At 42.0% G+C, this 23,142-nt stretch overlaps 1 protein-coding gene across 2 annotated transcripts in view; it reads right to left on the minus strand.

The window, feature by feature from the left end:
• Positions 1–22,598, minus strand: part of LOC139371932 (solute carrier organic anion transporter family member 3A1-like) — a 67,116-nt gene extending 44,518 nt beyond the window's left edge. Inside the window, exons 1-2 of one of the 2 annotated variants that reach the window (XM_071111971.1) lie at positions 21,924–22,598; positions 14,054–14,513 (exon numbers count right to left, since the gene is read on the minus strand). In XM_071111971.1, the coding sequence (XP_070968072.1) occupies positions 14,054–14,513; positions 21,924–22,067 (604 nt within the window). In that variant the 5' untranslated portion in view covers positions 22,068–22,598. The remainder of the gene's footprint in view (positions 1–14,053; positions 14,514–21,923) is intronic. The other variant, XM_071111970.1, reaches the window with a different exon arrangement.
• Positions 22,599–23,142: the final 544 nt, after the last annotated feature.

Raw genomic sequence — 23,142 nt, forward strand, 5'->3', positions numbered from 1 at the left:
ATGCCAGGAGAGGAGAGTGAATCTGCACATTTTGAGCACTAAGCACAAGGTCAACCTAACCTCAGAAAATGAACAGCTATGGTGCATCCAGAAATAGAGTGGATCTTGCGTTCTTCTAAAGAGGAAGGGCCAGTTCCTGGGCCTTTATTTGTGAACACTTCTCTATGTCATTGTGTTGTCATTGGAGGCTCGCCTCTCAGATCAGCCTGAGCCTTCTGACAGCTGCCTCCTTCCCAGCAGGCATAGGGCCAGACCTGTTGGCCGTGTCAGGGGAAAGGCTGAGCATCTCAATCTAATAGTCAAAACCAGCTAGACAAACAGGCATTTCTGTGGCAATGGCTTACTGATGTTGTTGTGTTTATGATCTGCCTCCGCCCCCTCTTATTCCCTTGTCCCTCCCCTCCCCTGACCGGAAAAAAATCCCCTTTTTAATCAGCGCCGACAAGGTCTGACCCAGATTGCCTTGAGAAGGTCGCACGATGACGGGTGTACTGAGGCCACAGTGATTGGAGATAGAGAGGGAGATGAGGAGGTTATGATGACCACCCTCTGCCTAGTCCAACACACATCCACTCTACCTTCCCTAAGCATTCAGACAAACAGATAGCCCAGGCTATACAGTAGCAGGGTTCAGATTGGTACAGGAGGTGCCGGGCCGGGCCGGAGAGGGGTGGGGTAATTTGGGAGGGGCAGTGTCTCTGGGTGGGCAGTGGACCAGGCCACTGGCCCTACTCTCCGGTGCTGCAGATGGTGGTCTGTACTGTACGGTGAGTGATATGTTGAGAGGCAGGCCACGGGCGGCAGGCAGCACACTGCTCTGGTGTTACCATGTTAAGGCCTCCCTCTGGGGCTTTGGGCCACGTCTGTTATCCAACACTGACCCACTTCATCCAGAGGTCTGACATATTTTGAGGCTTCCAAACTCAACCTTCACTTCCCTCTCTGGTGAGCCCAGCTGGAAGGAGCAGATGCACAATGCTCATCTGGCTAGCCTAGCGCCCATGAGCCACACTGCAGCTTCTAGGCTGGGTAATGTGCTCAACATTCTTAGAGGTCCACACTCTCCAAAACAGAGCTAAACCAAGGCACATGGACTGCAGCATGACTGGTCCAGCTCTGCCCTCTGCTCTGATGAAACTACCCTGCCAAAGCACACACATGGGTCAGTGCTCATGGCTGCAGAGACCCTGTTAACACCAGTGCAGCAACATTCTCTAGTCAGTTAACTGTAACACTTCCTGGTTGACTAGACTCCAACGCAAATGATAGGAGCATTAGCAAGAACTACGAGGGAGATGACAGTATCTGGCACATAGACAACTCTTTAGAGCATAATTCTCAGGACTGATAAAGGACATGCTCCGCTTTTAGATACATCGCCACAAACATTGGCGATAAAGGTGCTGTATTATATTGGCATCAATAAAGATACTGTAAAATACTTGAATAAAGAAACCATATAGCTCTTATCCCTCACCTTTAGATAAAGTTTCCACAGAGCACTGAGACATCACTGTTTGGGTGACAAGTTTATGCCCTCATTTGTCATTTATTCATGGCCACTCAGAAAGTATAGCCTCACACAATGTGGTGTCATATCGGGGTCAACATGCTCAAACAGCACACAAAGGAATTTAGTGACACCATATGATATTTAACTAAGAGCAGCCAAACCAGACACATAACAACAGAGTTGTGCCATGGACAGCAGTAATGACTGGCTGGTATAACCATAGTGTTGGACAACTGAAGGATAACATGAGGAATGCCCAAATGGAAGTTGCTACAAACTACATTAGCCTGTTCCTGCTTCACTGATATAGAGTACCGAAGATGACTCACTAGCACTGCAAGGCATTTGTTTTGCTACATCAGGAGACAGCATTGATAAATGCTATCATTAAGTTTAAATAACGACAGGAAATTATAATGGAGTTATCCGCCCACTATAATTTTATTACAACTCTTAATAATGGCTATCACTTATCAATCAGTGTGGTACAGGTTGCCATTTACCAGACGGCATGCTCTTTTGGGTACAAGGTCTCCCGCATCTAATTGCATTAAACACATTATGTGATTTCTTTCCATGATTAGATTTTCCAATGCATATGTAGCTGTATTTCACTGCACTATCCAGACATGCTAGCTTGTTGTTGAGCAGTTAGATCCAATTGACACGGCTCAGTAAGGCCACTGTACTCTGACAAATGGTGTATAGCTACTATAGCGGTGCCTCTGAAGCATCCAGGGAGTTACGCTGCCAAGCAAGTGATACCAGGCCTGCTGTCAGGCAAGTGGAGGGGCAGGTCAACACAACACAATGATGAAGAGAACTTCTCTGCTGCCTTAATGAATCAATGTTGTTTATGGTGTTGCTAGGGCACACTCAGCTTGGAGTTTATCACAGAGATGGAAAAACCCATTTAGAATATAATCCTTCAAGATGACATTACAGTGCTGAGTTTAAGTAGCTTATAAACACACCTTGCTGAAGCCACTGTTTGGAGTCAGAACATTTTTGCAGAATGTTGATTGGTCTCTCGAAGGATATATGTCACTGCAACAACTACAGAAGACTCCTTACAGAACCAAAGCTGAAGTGTCCATCCTGCCCTGCCTTTCTAAAGTCTTCGAAAGCCAAGTGAACAAACAGATCACCGACCATTTCGAATCCCACCGTACCTTCTCCGCTATGCAATCAAGTTTCCGAGCTGGTCACGGGTGCACCTCAGACATGCTCAAGATCCTAAACGATATCATAACCGCCATCGATAAAAGACAGCACTGTGCAGCCGTCTTCATCGACCTGGCTTTCGACTCTGTCAATCTCCGGATTCTTATTGGCAGACTCAATAGCCTTGGTTTCTCTAATGACTGCCTCGCCGGGTTCACTAACTACTTTAAAGATAGAGTTCAGTGTGTCATGTCGGAGGGCCTCTTGTCTGGACCTCTGACAGTCTCTATGGAGGTGCCACAGGGTTAAATTCTCGGGCCAACTCTTTTCTCTGTAAATATCAATGATGTCCCTCTTGCTGCGGGTGATTCTTTGATCCACCTCTACTCAGACGACACCATCCTGTATACCTGTGCACATCTGGCCCTTCTTTGGACACTTTGTTAACAAACCTCCAAACGAGCTTCAACGCCATACAACACTCTTTCCGTGGCCTCCAACTGATCTTAAATGCTAGTAAAAAGAAATGCATGCTCTTCAACCGATCGCTGCCCGCACCCACCTGCATTACTATTCTGGATGGTTCTGACTTAGAATATGTGGACAACTATAAATACCTAGGTGTCTGGCTAGACTGTAAACTCTCCTTCCAGACTCACATTAAGCAGCTCTAATCCAAAGTTAAAACTAGAATCGGCTTCCTATTTCGCAAAACAAAGCCTCCTTCACTCATGCTGCCAAATATACCCTCGAAAAACGGACTATCCTACCAACAATCCTACTAATCTAAATTGTAATTACTTCGACACTATTTGCCTATTTATTGCCTTACCTCCTTACTTCATTTGCACACACTGTATACAGATTTTTCTATTGTGTTACTGACTGTACATTTGTTTATCCCACAACTCCATGTTGTTTTTGTCGTACTGCTTTGCTTTATCTTGGCCAGGTCACAGTTGTAAATGAGAACTTGTTCTCAACTGACCTACCTGGTTAAATAAAGGTGAAATAAATATAATAAAAAAACAGAGCTAATGTAGGTTGATGTATGGTAAAATGTGGTTGATGTTGATATTGTAAATACGGTACTATACTATATAGATAAATTACCATATAAAAGTGAAATTATCTTGTGAAGTGACTTGATATCTCAGGAGAGTATATGTTTACTTTTTAAATAAGAAAATAGTGATGCACCGATATTACATTTTTGTCCGATACTGATATCCAATATATTCTTTGCCAAAACACCCCGATACGATAACCGATATTTACAATTTTAGCGGCCTTTTAAGCATTCTAGTACAGTTAAATTGTTAACACACAAACATGGACGCAGCGGTCTAAGGCACTGCATCTCAGTGCAAGAGGTGTCACTACAGTCCCTGGTTCGAATTCAGGCTGTATCACATCAGGCTGTGATTGGGAGTCCCATAGGGCTGTGCACAATTGGCCCAGTGTTGTCCAGGTTTGGCTGGGGTAGGCCGTCATTGTAAATAAGAATTTGTTCTTAACTGACTTGCCTAGTTAAATAAAGGTTACACACACACACACACACACACTGACCAAAAAGTTATTTTGTTGGTATTTACGTATGTCCCCATTACCAGTAAATCATAATCAAAATCAATTTCTTTAACTTAATTGCTGTGCTGTTTCATTGTTCATTTGTTCAGTCGTTTCATTCTCAACCAGGATTTCTATAGAACACCGTTTGGGTCTTGGCATGTTAAAAAAGATACACGTCAAATAACACTTTTGACGTGTCAATTAAACTTGTTGACCAATCAGGACCTGAATATGATTGCACGTCACATAATAATGTAACGCGTTCATTAATTCTGTACGTATTTATTACACATTGATCACACTATCACTTGTATTTCATATGTCACAACGATTCATCGATACTTATGCTATGATGCTGGTAAAATTGTCTCGCGCACCTACAGTGCTGGTCATAAAAAAAGCTAGTTAGCTCATGGATGCCAACAATGTTCTTCCCAAAAAACATAGCAAAACGACATAACATTTCAGTAGCTATAGTTATCTAGCTGACTATATAGCTAGGTGTCATCATCTAAAATAACCCTAATTTATAAGTCAGTTCTTATTTGATTGGGTGGCAGGTAGGGTGGCAGGTAGCCTAGTGGTTAGAGTGTGGTTAGAGTGGTTAGAGTGTTTGAGAGTGTGGTTAGAGTGGTTAGAGTGTTTGACTTCTAACTGAAAGGTTGCAAGATCAAATCCCCAAGCTGGCAAGGTAAAAATCTGTTAACCCACTGTTCCTAGGCCATCATTGAAAATAATAATTTGTTCTTAACTGACTTACCTAGTTGAACAAATGTCAAATAAAAAAATGTATGGTGGTTGGACCCATCTATTTGAAGCTAGCCACAATAAGGATTATCAACAATAGAGGACTTGGCGGTTAGCCTTCAAAATAAAAGATTGTCATTGACAGTGATGCAAATGCATACAAATAGTATAATTATGACATATTTTAATAGATCATGCTAAACGAGGTTGGAATGATATATAAAATCAACAAAAGACAAGCATTTGTTACTTAGACAAAAATCTGTTGAAATCACACTGGATGTATTATACTTTACAAAATAATTGGGGCATACTTATTTCACTGTATGGATTGTGGATCAATGACATGGGGTATCAGTCTACACAGAGAACATTAGCATCGTAGCTCTTATTGCGGGACACTGAAACAACTGTGAATTGAGCCACATTTATTTTCATGAACATAATACTTACTCACAATGACTCCTAAATCATTGCTAAGAATAGTGAAAATGACTGCAGTTTCTACTGGTCATTGTTTTCAGGCTGGTTGTATTGGTGCTAGCTAGGTACCAAGCTAAAGTTAGCTAGCTACCCCAGAATTTGCAGTTGAACAAATAATGCTTTACTTCCAATGCGGTATTGTAAACACATCTTCGTGGCCAGTGTTTGCTTGTTTGCAGACTTTTTTGTACAGCTTTGACACTGCTACTGATAGTAGTGGTGGCGCTTGGTTTGCACGTACAAATTCAGATCACACAACATTCTATAATAGAAAAGTGTTATTTGACGTGTCAAATTAAAAGCTTATTTAATGCGTCAAATAGTGTTATTTGACGTATCTTTTTTGACACGCAAATATCCAAATGGCATTCCATAGTATGTTGTGAAGCTAATAGCAGTGACGCTATTACTAAGGAACTCCGGTAGGGAACAATAGCGCGCTTGGTAACGTTAGTGTGTACCTGTGCTCGACCAGTCGCGAAAGCCAACATTACCGACGACAGAGAACGGTTGATTGTCAAGGGCAATGAATTCCATTATCTTGGTGTTAATGGATTTCGTCTTTGAGTTGTCTCGCTGAAATTTACTCTTTCAAATGACTGCTCGACTTGAATGTTCGATCCACACAGCAGACATTGTGGGCTAGGTTAGGAATGCTGTGCTGCAGGTGTAGCGCCAAATGTTACGTAGCGTCATTACGTCATGTCATTACGTTATATAGGTATGCACATCAGCTTTGACATCGTTTTTTCACATCGGCGTTAAACTAGACATTGGGTTGATAAAAAATTTGGCATTTTTAGCTAATATCGGCCGAATACGATATTGTGCATGTTAAATAAAACAAAAACAGGGTCTCCCGGGTGGCGCAGTGGTTAAGGGCGCTGTACTGCAGCGCCAGCTGTGCCATCAGAGTCCCTGGGTTTGCGCCCAGGCTCTGTCGTAACCGGCCGCGACCGGGAGGTCCGTGGGGCGACGCACAATTGGCCTAGCGTCGTCCGGGTTAGGGAGGGATTGGTCGGTAGGGATCTCCTTGTCTCATCGCGCACCAGCGACTCCTGTGGCGGGCCGGGCGCAGTGCGCGCTAGCCAAGGTTGCCAGGTGCACGGTGTAGCCTCTGACACATTGGTGCGGCTGGCTTCCGGGTTGGATGCGCACTGTGTTAAGAAGCAGTACGGCTGGTTGGGTTGTGTATCGGAGGACGCATGACATTCAGCCTTCGTCTCTCCCGAGCCCGTATGGGAGTTGTAGCAATGAGACAAGATAGTAGCTACTACAACAATTGGATACCACGAAATTGGGGAGAAAAAGGGGTAAAAAAAAAAATAACCTCTCTTGTCTTCATAATGATTATCATACAGTATGTAAGAATGTTCTTTTTTCTCTTTGGGCATGTCTTGAAGTGTCTTATCCCAGGACTTTTTGAAGTAAAGGTCTTGAGTTTTAGTTTAAGAAACTGTAATGTAAGGGGCTACTGTGGGAGTGTCTGCCAGTAAGCACAGGCAAATTGCTTTAGGCTGCAAAACTGTTCAGGTAAGAATCGCATATTTGTGCCTTTCCAAAGGAGTGGGCACTTGTCTTGTCTCTGGCCATAATAAAAAAAGAAGGACCTTTGTGTGTTCCCCCTCAGTAGCTAGTCTGTCATATATAGTTTGGATTGACTTTATGACAGATCCCAGGGTCTGTGTGTGTGTGTGTGTGCGCAGGTGTGTGTGTGTGTGTGTGTGTGTGCGCGCACGCAACCTGTGCCTGCACAGCTTTGTGTTGGCCAGGGAGAGACTGGAGTACTTTATACGCTGGAACATACAGAGCATTCTTCCCTTCTCCTGCTCCGCTCTGCTGGGACCTCAGACTGTTGCCGTCGGTACATGAAGCCTCAAAGTTTAACACCAGAGTTCTGATAAATGGAATTGCATTTCAAAATTTCTATCTCTGATAGACGCTTCTGTTCAAATCTTTTTTCACTCTTCCTATCTTTATCATTGACAATGCAGGAAGCACTCATTTAAAATAAAATAGAATGATCATTCTATTATGGCCTCTCCCCACATCTAGGAAAACATTTCTGAAACCTGTGAAGTTAATATGACATTAAATTAGCTGATGCAGAGCAGTACTAACAATTTTCCAATCATCAAACAATGATCTGTTACAGACCCCAGATCCTAGAAATACAGCCTTTTACACTGGTGGCAAAAAGATCATAACCACTTAATACACTGAGACTGAATAAACAAATGTGATCATTTCAGTCTGCAGATAGGTCCTCTCATGTTACAGGAGACTACCCAGGCTTGAAAAAGCCTTAAAAGCCGTGAGAGTTGGATGGGTAGGGTTAAGGCCTAATGGTTTTTGGAAGGAGCATTATTGCTGAACAACTGTATATGTATGTGCTGTATGGTTTTGCAACCTCAGGCCCTGTGGGAAGAGCCATAATTCAAACTATATGGTGAAAGAGCAGTGGGAATGGAGGGAGATCGTGTTGACTAACTCTAATCATATTTGCTCCCTTCGGCCCAATTGAGTGCCTACGTCTCGACATGGAAAACAAGATAATCTCGTAAAACACAGTGTTTATCCGCAGCACCACTTTTAACATCAAGTCGTGATGGAAGCAATTTCACCCCTACCTAGACTAATCCTTTCAACCCTTAGTATTGCATTTGAGGAAAATAGTACAATGTTCAGCGCGCAACATGATTGAATCCACAAGTTCAACAGTGACAGATCCCAAAACTGAAAGTAAAACCAACTGGATCAGCAGTGGTCAGACTCTAAAGCAGGCCTACTTCTCCTGAAAAGTCAGGCAGTTTGAGAACACTCTGTAAGTGCTGCTATATAAAAAAAATGGCAACATCGTTTCAATCCGTTTTATCTGCCGATTAGTACTATAAGTCCTGCCTGGCAGGGAGAGACAGCCCCAGTCCTTCTGCCCAGGCCAGCCCTGTCTCCGAGTCAGTAGGAGCTGTTTTTCACATGTGGTATGCATGTGCAGTCAGGCTGCTCAGACGCACCTCAGGGCTAGCTGGTTGGCATTCCTGCCTCACTCTGTAATTATGGCTTCACTCCTACAGACCACTCTCTCTGCTCCTCTTTTCTCCACAGCCCACTCTCACATTTTCACAGGTCTTCCACTGATGTCATACTGCCATTGCCTGAACAGTTTATACCACTGGCTAATTAAAATAATATGCTATGCATGAGGCTATAGGCGGCATCTGCCATCATCTTCAACAACAAAAGCTTGTGATGATGGTCATTTAGAAATGAACATATCACAGCAGAACATAAATCTGAGCAGAGACTTCTACCAACGGTGTGATAGTAGTAGTATATTAGTCTAATCACCACAGTCTCACCTCACACCCTGGGTCTCACTGCATTACACAATGAGCTGCAGATGAATATTCATGCCTCCTGACACATTGATGTACAGTATGAACCTGGTTGTGTCAGAGTGAGAACACAGAGATACATTTCACAAGCAGTGTTCAAATAGCCCATACGTCTTCATCACCCATCACAAGGATCATATTGTATACTGTAGTTCTGCTCTCTATTTCTGCAGGAGTCCCATTGTCACTCATTGCTCTCTGACTGCCTATAGGCCAACTACCACTTCTTCCTCCTCTGTCAACCACTTATGCCTTTTAAATGCACCGCACTGGTCCATCCATTTTATGGACAGTATGTGAGGCTGTTATTTCAGGTTATCCTTACAGCAGTAATGCATAGTAGTGAAATACAAAGAGTCAAATCTCCCATAGCGAGCATGTAGTGGAATTATTCAGGCCGGGCAGACGAAAAACAGACAGACCCCTTACGGCAGGGTAGCATAGTGGGGCGGCAGGGTAGCATAGTGGTTAGAGCGTTGAACTAGTAACCGCAAGGTTGGAAGCTGAGCTGACAAGGTACAAATATGTCGTTCTGCCCCTGAACAGGCAGTTAACCCACTGTTCCTAGGCTGTCATTGAAAATAAGAATTTGTTCTTAACTGACTTGCCTAGTTAAATAAAGGTTAAAACAATTTTTACGGAAAAACCACATGAATTTCACATGAAGTGTTCCAAAAACACTTTTGTACATGATTTCATGTGAAATTTCATGTGAAATCATGTGATTTCTCTGTAAGGGACAGACTGACGGCAGACTAGGAAGCTAAAGGGCAATCACTATGCTGACAGTGTCTGTTTTAGTCATTAAACATACAGAATCAATTAGGCTACCATAACACCAGCTACTAACCTTCATATCATGGGCCTTTGGGACGTATTAACTCATATAAAACAACATATTCAACCTCCCCAGGCATGGATGTACAGTATGTTGGGGTGATTTTTCTTTAGTAATGTATCTATGGATGTGTTTGGCCTGCATTGATCAAAAATAATATATTTCTGTATGTGAAAATATAGAAGCATCTATTTCAGCTTTTTGAGACTGGTTACTACCAGGCAGTGGAAGTCAATACTGTCATGCTGAATCAGGACTGTCTTGCAAAAGTGTTAGAAAAATATTTTGCAGAGGAAAAATATTGCAAAACACAACTTAAGTACAACTTTATCTGATTACTGTCACAATGTGTACACCCCCTGCATATTATGTTTCATGAATAATCATACAACACATTCATAGCCACGGGAGGATGTTGGAGGGGTGCAGCAAATTGTTTTTTTGGGGAGGGCTATATATGCCCGCGGTACAGACAGCTATATCAGGCCGCTAATACAGGAATAGTAAAGGCTCAGTGCACTTCTTTTGTGGAGAAAAAAATTCTCTCTCAAAAATACATAAATATTCCGATTTTTCATGGGGGTGCTACAGCAAATCAATCTTACAGAGATTCAGACAATCTCCTCCATTCATGTTGTTACCAGCACATGACATGCCAGCAGAATGGGGATTAGGATGATCAGCTGAGCACATGCTCCCATCTCAATGCCACATTGTTCTCTGATTCTCACCGCTTGTTTTCCTCCAACTCTCCTTGCAGCTTATGAGGAGAACCGCACCAAATCTCCCTCTATGCCTGCCAAACTTTAATCAGTCCACTTCCTACTGTACAGTGCTAACAAGGCACTGCAGTTGTGCCTTACGTCAAAGCTGTTCTGTGCTTGTTTGCTTCTGTCGCTTCTAAACAAAGCAGAGGACATTGTGAAAAATAGCTCGGACTAAGAATGAAAGTTGGGGAGGTACAATTGAAGTCTGAAGTTTACATACACTTAGGTTGGAGTCATTAAAACTCGTTTTTAAACCACTCCACAAATTTCTTGTTAACAAACTACAGTTTTGGCAAGTAGGTTAGGACATCTACTTAGTGCATGACACAAGTAATTTTTCCAACAATTGTTTACAGACAGATTATTTCACTTATAATTCACTGTATCACAATTCCAGTGGGTCAGAAGTTTACATACACTAAGTTGACTGTGCATTTAAACAGCTTGGACAATTCCAGAAAATTATGGCTTTAAAAGCTTCTGATAGGCTAATTGACATCATTTGAGTCAATTGGAGGTGTACCTGTGGATGTATTTCAAGGCCTACCTTCAAACTCAGTGCCTCTTCGCTTGACATCATGGGAAAATCTAAAGAAATCAGCCAAGACCTCAGAAAAATAATTTTAAACTTGATTAAAAAGTCTGTAAACTTCCGACTTCAACTGTATATGCTGTTGGCCTGAGATCATACAAGACACTGAAGGCCTTTGGTTTGAGTTTGACCGACACATCAGTGTTACACTAACAAATGTCTTCCATATTACTAATGTTGTAAATATATCAGGAAGGACCTTGTCTCACAATCAGCCATTATCACATTCTGTGGTGCTGCTTAGATATCAAACAAGGCCATGCATGTAGCAGCTGATTCATCAAGCCACGTCTCCTCTATCCCATCGAAGGCTAATGTGCATCCATGGACACCACGTTACGGCCAGCCTTTATCAAACTAGGAAACCTGGCTGCTTTAATCTGGATTTGTGGCTTTATCTACCAATATAACAATGCTCTCTCTCTCATTATCAGCAAAAAATAAAGAAGAAAGAGCACATGTTGCACGGAAATGTCCAATTATCCCTCAACGATATCTCTTTGTAACCTTGACAACTCTAGGTCTTTAAAGCGAGTTGCAATCATAGACATGATTTTTGCTTCATCTCGACTTGTGAGATGACTGTGAATTATCTCTACAGGTGGTCTTCCTCTGGCAGTAGATTTTAACCAGCAGCCAGCATCTAGCCTAAAGGCTGTGATGTCATGTAGCATGCCCTGTGTACGCCCTTCAGTTAATCAGAATAAATATTTAACAAAGTTATGGCGTGTAAACACAGCAACACAGTCATGACAAGGGCACGACAACGCCTCTTCCAACTTGTAAAGATTTTACATGGGCCCTCAGATCCTCAAAAAGTTCTACAGCTGCACTATCAAGAGCATTTTGACCTGCTGCATCACCGCTTGGTATGGCAACTACTCGGCATCTGACCATAAGACTCTACAGCGGGTAGTGCGCACGTCCCAGTACATCACTGGGGAAAGGTTTCCTGCCATCCAGGACCACTATACCAGGCGGTGTCAGAAGAAGGCCCTACAGATTGTCAAAGACTCCAGCCACCCAAGTCATAGACTGTTTTCTCTGCTATCGCACAGCAAGCGGTACCGGAGCTTAAAGTCTGGGACTAAAAGGCTTCTGAACATCTTCTACCTCCAAGCCATAAGACTGATAAACAGTTAACCCCCCTTTTTTTGCACTGACTCTACCCACACACACACTCACACATACTACACTGACACTACAACACACACATACACACTACATATGCTCACACACACACACACACACACACACACACACACACACACACACACACACACACACACACACACACACACACACACACACACACACACACACACACACACACACACACACACTACATATGCTCACACACACAAAACACACACACACACATGCATATTGACGCCATACACACACACTCACAGATAGACACACTTTTAAACGCTGCTGCTACTCTGTTCATTATCTATCCTGATTGCCAAGTCACTTTTACACCTACCTACATGTACATAATACCTCAATTACCTCAACTACCTCATACCCCTTCACATTGACTCTGTACCGGTACACCTTGTATATATCCTCATTATTGTTTTTTTATTGTGTTACTATTTCCTTTTTTGTTGTATTTTTTTACTATTTAAGTCTGCAATAATGGAAAAGGGCTCGTAAGTAAGCATTTCACAGTAAATTCCACACCTGTTGTATCCGACGCATATGAAAAATACAATATTGATTTGATTTAATTGTGGTTATACAAGGGGGGCTCATGACACACATATACTGAATGCTCAATGTGCAAGGCAGAACAACATTAGGGTGTTGTCAATACAATGGCCTTTACAATCAGCAGAGCAAATACGTCAGAGCCACACAACCCTTAATTTTGAGAAGTTTATTGGGATGACTGACCACAGCATATCCTACCAAACATCAGTAAAATATATTCAAAGATGCAGTAAGGCACTGCAAAGAGACAGTACCCTCAGGGTACATTCGCAAACAATCATCTGCTATTTAAGGTTAGCTCAGAAAGTGTTCTGAATACACTGTTAAACCTTGAAACGCTAAGTCAGCAGTTGGTCAAATACCTTTGTGAGAGCGCAAGCCAGCTGAGTGGAGACATTTTGTACTTTTATGCTCCTGTTTCATCCCAGGCATCTGCACTTGACTGTGACTCCAGCACAAATGTAATGGAGATAATAAACCCCTCACAGATCTGCTCACCTGGCAGTCACATGGGCCAGATTGTGCTTGGGGACAAAAGAAAGACTGAGCACAACACAGAGAATACATTCATGCTGTATTGACTCAAAGGCAGGGCTGTGTACACACTGCACCTTCCGGCAGTGATCAGAAGACAAACACAACCACTGTTTGTCCTCCCACCATACAGATGGGACAATTTGGGTAGTCTTATGAACCCATTGGCACTGGAACAAATAGATTGTGAAATGCTAGTGTGATAACAATCTCCTTCTCTTAAATATTATTTTAATATAAAATAGCTATATGGCATTTGGCAGACACTTCTATCCAAAGAAACTTACAGTTATGGAATCAAACACACTATCTTGGCGTTGCAAGAGCCATGCTCTACCAGCTGAGCTACAGAGGAGCACACTCAAATACCGAAAGAAAATATAATATATTGCTGTGAAATGTCCAATTATCCCTCAAAGATGTCTCTGTCACCTTGACAAAGATCTTATTGTGTCATTGTGATCCTACATTTCTATTTAACTGTAAGGTTAAACTGTAAGGTTAAACTGTAAAGTTAAATAGAAATGGAGGCTCACAATGATACAATGAGATTCTTCCCTCCTGGACCTTTATTAAACCTCTTATGGTCCACCTTTTCTGTTTTATTTCCTCATTAAAATGACATGTGTGAAGTGGTCTCAGTGTGTAGTAAATCTAGTTTATAGTGTATTAACATATCCTGTAGTGTAGCAACGTATTCCCATAGTGTATTAATGCATCTAACTAACTTACCTATATACAGAGAGGAGTCTTTCCTCTTCACATGGTCATCTATGTAGGACACACCCAGGGGCTGAACTGGGGTGGCTCCAATCCCCAGCAGCATCTGGGCCCCAATCAGCAGCAGGTACATCATGTTGGTGTTTGCCTTGTTGGAACACAACTCCTCTATATATTGCCCACCATTCCTGGTACTGTTGGCGCACCCATTCCTGCCCACCTCAGTCCTCCATGTCTGCCCTGGCTTGTGCTCGTATTGTTTGGTTAGAAACTCTGGCAGTGCTGACAGAAGAGCTCCTAGCGCCATGACGATACCCCCACAGCCAATCAACCTTGGCCGGTTTGCTTTGGCCCCGAAGTAGCTGACGAATAGGATAAGAGCTAGATTGCCAATCTCAAAGCTGCTGGCGATCACACCCACATCGGCACTTTGGAGGTTGAATCGTCGCTCCAGGGTGGTCAGGACACTCACCTGAGAAAGCAACAGCAGAGGAAATATGTTGCTCATAAACGGCAATCATAACTAACTTCCCATAACTGATTAACTTCGTAAAAGACAGGGTATCATCATTACGATGCTAAAATATTACCAGGCTTAAAGCCTAATTGTTTTCTCACTCACTGAGAAGTATGTTTTGAGAGGGAAATGGGGGAAAACACCTAGCTTACAAATAGCAATTAAATAAATACGGCATGGATCATGGTTATTGTTTTACCACAAGAATCACTTGCAACATTTGATGCAGTTCAATGAATATCCTTTGGTATACTGAATCACATCTCAGATGTCAAGTAACCAAGACTGTAGGCCTAAACATTGAGAAAAAATGATGTCCGAAAATTAAGGTTATTTAAGTGACATATCATTTTGGTTATTACAGAACAAACAACTATATACAGTGGGGCAAAAAAGTATTTAGTCAGCCACCAATTGTGCAAGTTCTCCCACTTAAAAAGATGAGAGAGGCCTGTAATTTTCATCATAGGTACACTTCAACTATGACAGACAAAATGAGAAAAAAAATCCAGAAAATCACATTGTAAGATTTTTAATGATTTTATTTGCTAATTATGGTGGAAAATAAGTATTTGGTCAATAACAAAAGTTTATCTCAATACTTTGTTATATACCCTTTGTTGGCAATGACAGATGTCAAACGTTTTCTGTAAGTCTTCACAAGGTTTTCACACACTGTTGCTGGTATTTTGGCCCATTCCTCCATGCAGATCACCTCTAGAGTAGTGATGTTTTGGGGCTGTTGCTGGGCAACACGGACTTTCAACTACCTCCAAAGATTTTCTATGGGGTTGAGATCTGGAGACTGGCTAGGCCACTCCAGGACCTTGAAATGCTTCTTACGAAGCCACTCCTTCGTTGCCCGGGCGGTGTGTTTGGGATCATTGTCATGCTGAAAGACCCAGCCACGTTTCATCTTCAATGCCCTTGCTGATGGAAGGAGGTTGTCACTCAAAATCTCACGATACATGGCCCCATTCATTCTTTCCTTTACACGGATCAGTCGTCCTGGTCCCTTTGCAGAAAAACAGCCCCAAAGCATGATGTTTCCACCCCCATGCTTCACAGTAGGTATCTCCCAGATCGAGGGAGATTATCAGTGGTCTTGTATGTCTTCCATTTCCTAATAAATACTCCCACAGTTGATTTCTTCAAACCAAGCTGCTTACCTATTGCTGATTCAGTCTTCCCAGCCTGGTGCAGGTCTACAATTTTGTTTCTGGTGTCCTTTGACAGCTCTTTGGTCTTGGCCATAGTGGAGTTTGGAGTGTGACTGTTTGAGGTTGTGGACAGGTGTCTTTTATACTGATAACAAGTTTAAGCAGGTGCCATTAATACAGGTAACGAGTGGAGTACAGAGGAGCCTCTTAAAGAAGAAGTTACAGGTCTGTGAGAGCCAGAAATCTTGTTTGTAGGTGACCAAATACTTATTTTCCACCATAATTTGCAAATAAATTCATTAAAAATCCTACAATGTGATTTTCTGGATTTTTTTCTTCTCATTTTGTCTGTCATAGTTGAAGTGTACCTATGATGAATATTACAGGCCTCTCTCATCTTTCTAAGTGGGAGAACTTGCACAATTGGTGGCTGACTAAATACTTTTTTGCCCCACTGTATAAGACAAATGACATGTTTCTATAGTAAACATCTCTGAAAGATGTGATTTTCCCAAATGAAATACAAAATAATCACATACAACTCTAGATATTGGAATTATAAGGATTAACATGCCAAGGGGTTCCCAAACTTCAGGTATCTATCTGTACATGCAAATGAGAAAAAATTTGATATTGTTTGCACGGTGGAATTTTGAATTAAGTTGCATGCAAGACGGTTTAGAGAAATATGACATGGTTATGAAAATACCATGTTATTGAGGTTGTGCCCTTTTAAATAATCCCTTTCCTTTGGATATACTGACTCACATTGAGACCTCTTTCAGATGTTTCTCATTGTGCTCTGAGTAAAATCCTCTCTCTGCCAAGATGGAGCCCTGTTTTTGATTAGCTGGGCACTGCATCACTTACTCGCATGGCTTTATGGAAAGTGCATCCTCCCCAAACGCTCTCTCTCTCTCCCTCTCTCTCTCTCTCTGAGTTAATGGTGCAGCATTTAACGCAAGTAAAAGATAAGAGCATAACACTGTCTCTAGATGGAAGTGGCGGATTTTGCCTCCCCTTTGCCATTGTTGGTAAAATACATGGAAGTCAGACATCATGGAATGCATTTCAGTTCATCAGATAGGATCCTAACTAAGTATAACGATCCTAACTACGTATAATGATTACATTGATCTCAATTTAATTTACATTTTTTCATGTGATATGTACCCCATCACAGACTTACCAAACCCCATTTGTAACTGCTATGAAGGCAAGTTTTTGTAAGACACTGATTTGATCAGTGAACACATCTTGAATGTTAAAGACCAACTTCACAGAGGCTCAGGAGGACTATATATAGTTTGATAGCAATGACCTTGGTAAATCTGGCCAGTCTTCTGTTTTTGGTACACCGGTTGCCTCCTAGATGGTGATACGGAACACCCACAACTAATAGGGAAGAAAGATTCTTAAAGAACATAAGACCAACCACCCACACCTTTTTATCAACACTGTACAGGCTACAATGATGCAAAGGAACACCAAGGCCAGACTGAAACAGAAATGCATGGAATACACACAAACGCTCTACCATAAAGAATTTGGAAAATTACCCAAAAGCCCTGTTTCCATTGGCCATTTGAAGTCAACCTGGGTTGGGCTGGCCTTTGTGGGCAATCTCAAATTGGGTTTCCACTACCTCCAGAAATTAAAAATGTTGTCATGTTGCTAGGTAGCCGTGACTGTGCAGATGTTGAAGAATTTCTATTCACCCTCACCATGCTGTAACTAACATTACCCCATACTCCTGCCACTGCCAGCCAGACTCAGAGCCATGTAGTTAGCAAAAATGTTTAGCTTGCTATTGCATTGGGCTTTAGCTAGCTAGCTAACCAAGCAAACCAGATGACAGATTTGATATGATGTAGCTAGCTAGCTAGCTTTCACGACCTGGCCAGTAAAATTCCTACTAGCTAATGTTAGCTAGCTAGCTAGCTAGCTTTTTCAACTCTGATTTGCTAGCGACCGTTAGGTAACTAGCATTTGAGGGCTGACTGTTCTCATAAAAGTTTATTGTGCAGTACAAAAATGAATGAAGGAGCCAGCTATGGTGGTAATTTGTGCCTGTATAACTCAGTACGGCTTGTCCATGTGCTAGGTAACAGCAACAAGCCCAGACGAGCTAGCTAAAGGTGGTGTCAGCATCCAGCTGTGATCAGCTGGTGGTTTCATAGTAACGGCGTCACCAACCTGAAATCTAATCGAGCTGGCATTAGTTGTGAAAATGGTCTGCGATGGTCCCAGTTTCCCCTGAATGGGCTCTAATTTGAGAATTAGAGTGCTAGTGGAAATGGGGCTTTGCTCTGCAGGAAGTACAATAGGCTGCCCCTTCTCAAAGGAGTGGATCCTCAGATGTATCAAATTAAATTGGTGAGTATTGTCTAGAGAGTTCATAAAAAATTATGTGGGTTTGCAATGTCTGGGAACCAACTGCTGAGCCATATCCCACCTGTCATATTTTCACAACGATTATCAAACTATTTTCGGATGTTTCCCAAAATGTCCTTGAAAGGGCATGGTCCTCTTCCATTCCCACAGTGATGTCCAACAGGCTAACATGCTAAATTAAGCTCCTCTTAGGAGCCGTGGGGACAGGAAAATAACAGCTAACTTAGAGAAGGTTGCCATTGCCAGTAGGAAAAATTGTCTTCTCTCTGTGACTTTACAGAGTGATTACTTTAAATGGCAGGTGTGACTGAGAAATAACTATACTAATTAAACTACCTACACTTTGATTAAATTTGAACACAACCACAGGTTGGGCTTCTGAGTGGTGCAGCAGTCTAAGGCTCTGCATCTTAGCGCTAGAGGCGTCACTACAGACCCTAGTTCAATACCAGGCTGTATCACAACTGGCTGTAATTGGGAGTCCCATTGGGTGGCGCACAATTGGCCCAGCATCGTCCAAGTTAGGGTTTGGCCGGGGTAAGCCGTCATTGTAAATACGAATTTGTTCTTAACTGACTCGCCTAGTTAAATAAATATATATATATTTTTTAAGTGTTATAAATCAATGTAGTGATGTCAGTCATCCTATGTACAAGGCCTATCAGCAGACACCAGCACAGACTCCCGAACCTCCACTTCACCACCACACCACAGCAGAGGAATGGCAGCCAGGCCAAGCAGACCATATCATGTCATCTCTTGCCCAGACTAGACTCGGGCACCAGTGGGCCTGAAAGCAGTGAGTTTAGAAGAGCACCCGTCCCCCAAATTCCATGTGTTGTATATGCACTCTGCCATCAAAGCATTTTACTAAAATATACTGCATTTCTAGACTCAATAATTGAAAAATTATATTTATAGTTAGGTCTATGTTATCTAAAAAGACTGTATACATTGCAGACAGATGAGTAACTCTAGCTACAGAAATCTAGTTAAGATACACCTGGAATCTTGAACTCAAAAGTAAACACAGTTAGTCAGGAAGGTTTGTTGTATTTATTGCAGCATGGTTACAATGCAAACTTGTCTGGCTGTTTTTTAATGGACAATGTGACCATTTAGCCTCAACATTACCTCACCTGTCCAGAATGAGAGGATCCAAGCCCCACACCCTTTTTTAACAAGCGGATGAGGCTTGTGTAAGCACAGTTTATGACATAACTACAGCCCTTTGCTAAATAAAACTGTTGAAGTGCGTCTCAGGTTCCTATGCTGTCTAGACGCCCTTTCAAAAGGGCAATTCAGTGTCTGCCAGAAGCCTTTACAGAACCCTGTCTAATTCCAAAATATTAGGTTTTGGCAAGTTGCAAGATTGGAGAGGGCGAGGTAGTAACACCAAACTTTAACTATAGCTTAACCTGAACGCATTAAAGTCTCAAACTTAGTGTAGAATTAATATAATCAACTACTAATGTTGGGTTTGAAAATCGAATATATGCAGGGGAAATTATAAAGTACATAGACAGTTCAGCCTGTTTTGCAATGCGTAGATGGAGCACGTAACGGCAAACAAATTCACCACTGTCAGTCATCACCACAACATTCAACGTGGGCTGAAACCACAGAGTTCTGTTGAATTTCCGAGAACTAAAAACTTAAGGTAGGTTTACACACTATTTCCAGATCATTCTCAAAATGAAACTAGGGAAGCTGAGAGTCAACCACAACCCCATAGTGTTGAGAGTGATTGTCTATGCAGGTATGTGCACTGACTGTTTACCCAGAGACTATGTTGCCTGGGAAAAAGTCAATTGTAAGCTGCTAATGTAGAGCAAGAGTATAGGCCATGACCCATGACTTCCAGGCTGGCTCCCTGGCTACCAGCACACACTTTAAGTTGCTTCACCCTATCATGTATACAACAATAGCTCTGACACAGGAGGACCTCAAATAAAGTCATGACATTGTCATCAGCTTGTCCCTATAGCTGGTGCCTGGTTTCCAGCCCATGCAAATGGAGCAGGTGCCATGTGAAAGAGACTACCTGTGCTGACAGCGATAGAGCATGGCTGAAGGCCTGTTATGCCCTTCCCTCTCAGATCCATAATTTGCTCATCTTTACTCACCAGTATAAAGTGTACCCGCATTAGTTAAATGTGGTTTAACCTTCTTTAGAATAACCTCCTGGAAAGTGTAGTTGAAAATATTTACATAGTCAAAGTGAGACAGGGCTTTAAATGGTAGTTATACTATAGGTGTAAACATTCTAGCTAAGCTATAAGTGCCTATGTATAAAAGCCATCAGAGTCCCCTGCAGTCACTGCTGCAGATGAGACATCTTCCCGTTTCAACTACATTCAATTCAATGAGACATAACTAGACCAATTATCACACAGAGGAATTCTGATAGACCCATTCCTTCCACTGTGACCGGCGAGTCTGTACATAGCAGAGAGACACATCACAGAAAAATGTGTGCAATGTTCCATCCAAGTCAGAGAGAAAAGGTTGGAGACTACTGGTTGTAGGCCCAATTTGATGATAATGTTACTTGGTTCACAAGCAAGTAGTGTTAGAAAGTTAGTCCATCTAAATAGATTTTTTTTTAACCATGTTATAACAACATGTTATAAAAATAGAATAAAATAGATTGAAAAAACGAAGTACCAAGTACTTTGGAAAACATTCCTCTCAATAATTTGGGGTCATTAAACTTCATATCAAAGGCAGGAAGTGGTGAATTCTTGTTAATTGTACATTTGACTCAACAATCCAAGCCCACTCCTTACAGGGGAAATTCTGACTGGATACCAACATGCCTCATCCACATAGGCTACACTGTTCCCATGGTCAGGAGGAGGCTTTTGGTTCAGTGGCACAGAATAGATAACACGTTCCACTCCAAATAAGGTCAAAGCAGTTCAGTTTACATCTTTGATTTCCCTGGGAAGTGGCACTAGCCCACCATACCACTTTGTGACTTAAAATTCCCTACTATAAACATCACCAAAACATCAACTGAATTTGAAGAGGGAGTATAGAAAAATGTCTGTGAGAAGGACCTATTAGGACTAAAACGATTTAAACGGTTCAAAAGAGTAGGCCTATAGCATATCAGAAGCATCAGGTGTGAACTTGAGATAAAATAGTTGAATAGGCTTGTCTGCTCTTCTTAAACAAGATAGTATTGCTTTCAAGCCTGGCGCTCTGATAATACAGGTAGGGGCCTATAATTTCACTTATCCAGCTACACCAATATATTGTGTTATTGCAGCATATTACATGTATATTACAGCTATATGGCCTATTTGCCGCATAAACTAACAAATCACCTGTAAATGGTTGTCCTCTACGGAATCAGTGTTATTTTGGGTACTTGGATTATTTAGGTGCGGCATTAGGAGAACAAACCATCATTAACAGGTTTGTTTTGACAGAGGGAAAATAGGCTATGTTAGCTGTGGACATATGGACAAGGTTAAACTCCTCAACCAGACGAAAATTTGTTTCGAATTGAATATTGAGTCCACATGTGGGCTAGCCTGGCATGGGCACTGGCTACTGCGTATTTAAAACACCGGTGTATGTCAAGCCTGCTTTAAACCGGGTAAAATGTATCTCATTATGTCATAGCTGTTGCCCGTTTCATGACAGATAGCCTACTTTGCTTACATGCTCAGTACTGACGCGGAGTTATAGCTAAGATAAAATGGCCCAAAGTATTAGAATTCATATGAAACCTGAGTCTGGACAGATGTTCTCACGAGAGACATCACAGACGTAATGACACCGCTCAAACTGTTTCACTCACCAGGTAGGCTCCAACAGTGCCCTGTGCCAACATCAGGGCACATTCCGATATCAAAAATATCTTGATGTTTGAGAAGCATGATGACTTTTTACGGGTACCCTCTCCAGTGCTCCTGTCCGAGCCCCTCTGTTTTTTCACCTGCATCCTTTGGAGCTGCTACTTTGTATTACAGCGAGAAAATAAATCCAGAGGGTAACCGGACCCTGTGTAGGCTACATTCAGCACGTGTCTGACGCACGGTCTCTGTCTATTTTCTCGTTCAACCTATGCTTTACATCTGACTAACTATTACAGTAAATATAAAGCCAGACTCCAAAGGGCTGCCCCTCCGCATGCTCTAAACATTGCCACTTCGTCGAATATGACACATGAACTCCACGACGATTTTCTCATATGCATACGAGAATGAGAGACGCCAGGTTCTCTCTCAAATAGCATTTTTTTCAGAATCTTGACGTTCGTTCCCGAATGTTAAGCATAACAATGCGTAGATTCTAAAAACAATCGATAAGAATCTTGCCACGCAGTCGCTGCTCCACCTTTACTTGGCATGGCCTTTGGTCATGTAGCCTGTTATACAGCATTTAAGCAATGCACTCACTCCCTCCACCACAACTTGTGTAGCCTATGTTCCGACTCTGCGCCTCATCCAAGCACTGACAGCCCTACAGTGGCACTGTGTAGCATGCACCAAATTCTGGGTTGCAACATGGTCTCAGAGCATTTAGTATTATTCCGTATGTAAATCCGAGATACTTTGGTTAGTATTCTATGTTACGTGTCGTATGGTATGTATTAATTTGTGGATGTCCTCACTCATTTTTTATGATATGTTACGAATTACAATTCGTATTAAGTTATGTTACGAATTGAAAAACGTATGATATATTACGAATTCTGGCTAAATGGCTAACGTTAGCTAGATCGCTAACATTTGCTAGGGTTACATTTAGGAGTTAGGTTAAAGGGTTAAGGTTAGGGCTAAGGGAAGTGTTAGCTAAAAGGGTAGTTAGGGTAAGGCAAGGGTTAGCTAAAAGGGTTAGGGGAAGGGTTAGCTAACATGCTAAGTAGTTGCAAAGTAGCTAAAAAAAGTAGTAAGTTGTTGAAAAGTTGCTAAAATGCTAAAGTTGTCCTTGATGAGATTCAAACTCACAACCTTTGGTTTGTTAGACGTTTGCATTATATGCTTACACACCCGCCCTGACCAACCACCCTCTTT

The sequence above is a fragment of the Oncorhynchus clarkii genome, chromosome 2 (genome assembly GCF_045791955.1).
Source record: "Oncorhynchus clarkii lewisi isolate Uvic-CL-2024 chromosome 2, UVic_Ocla_1.0, whole genome shotgun sequence".
In the NCBI taxonomy this organism is placed as follows: Eukaryota; Metazoa; Chordata; class Actinopteri; order Salmoniformes; family Salmonidae; genus Oncorhynchus; species Oncorhynchus clarkii.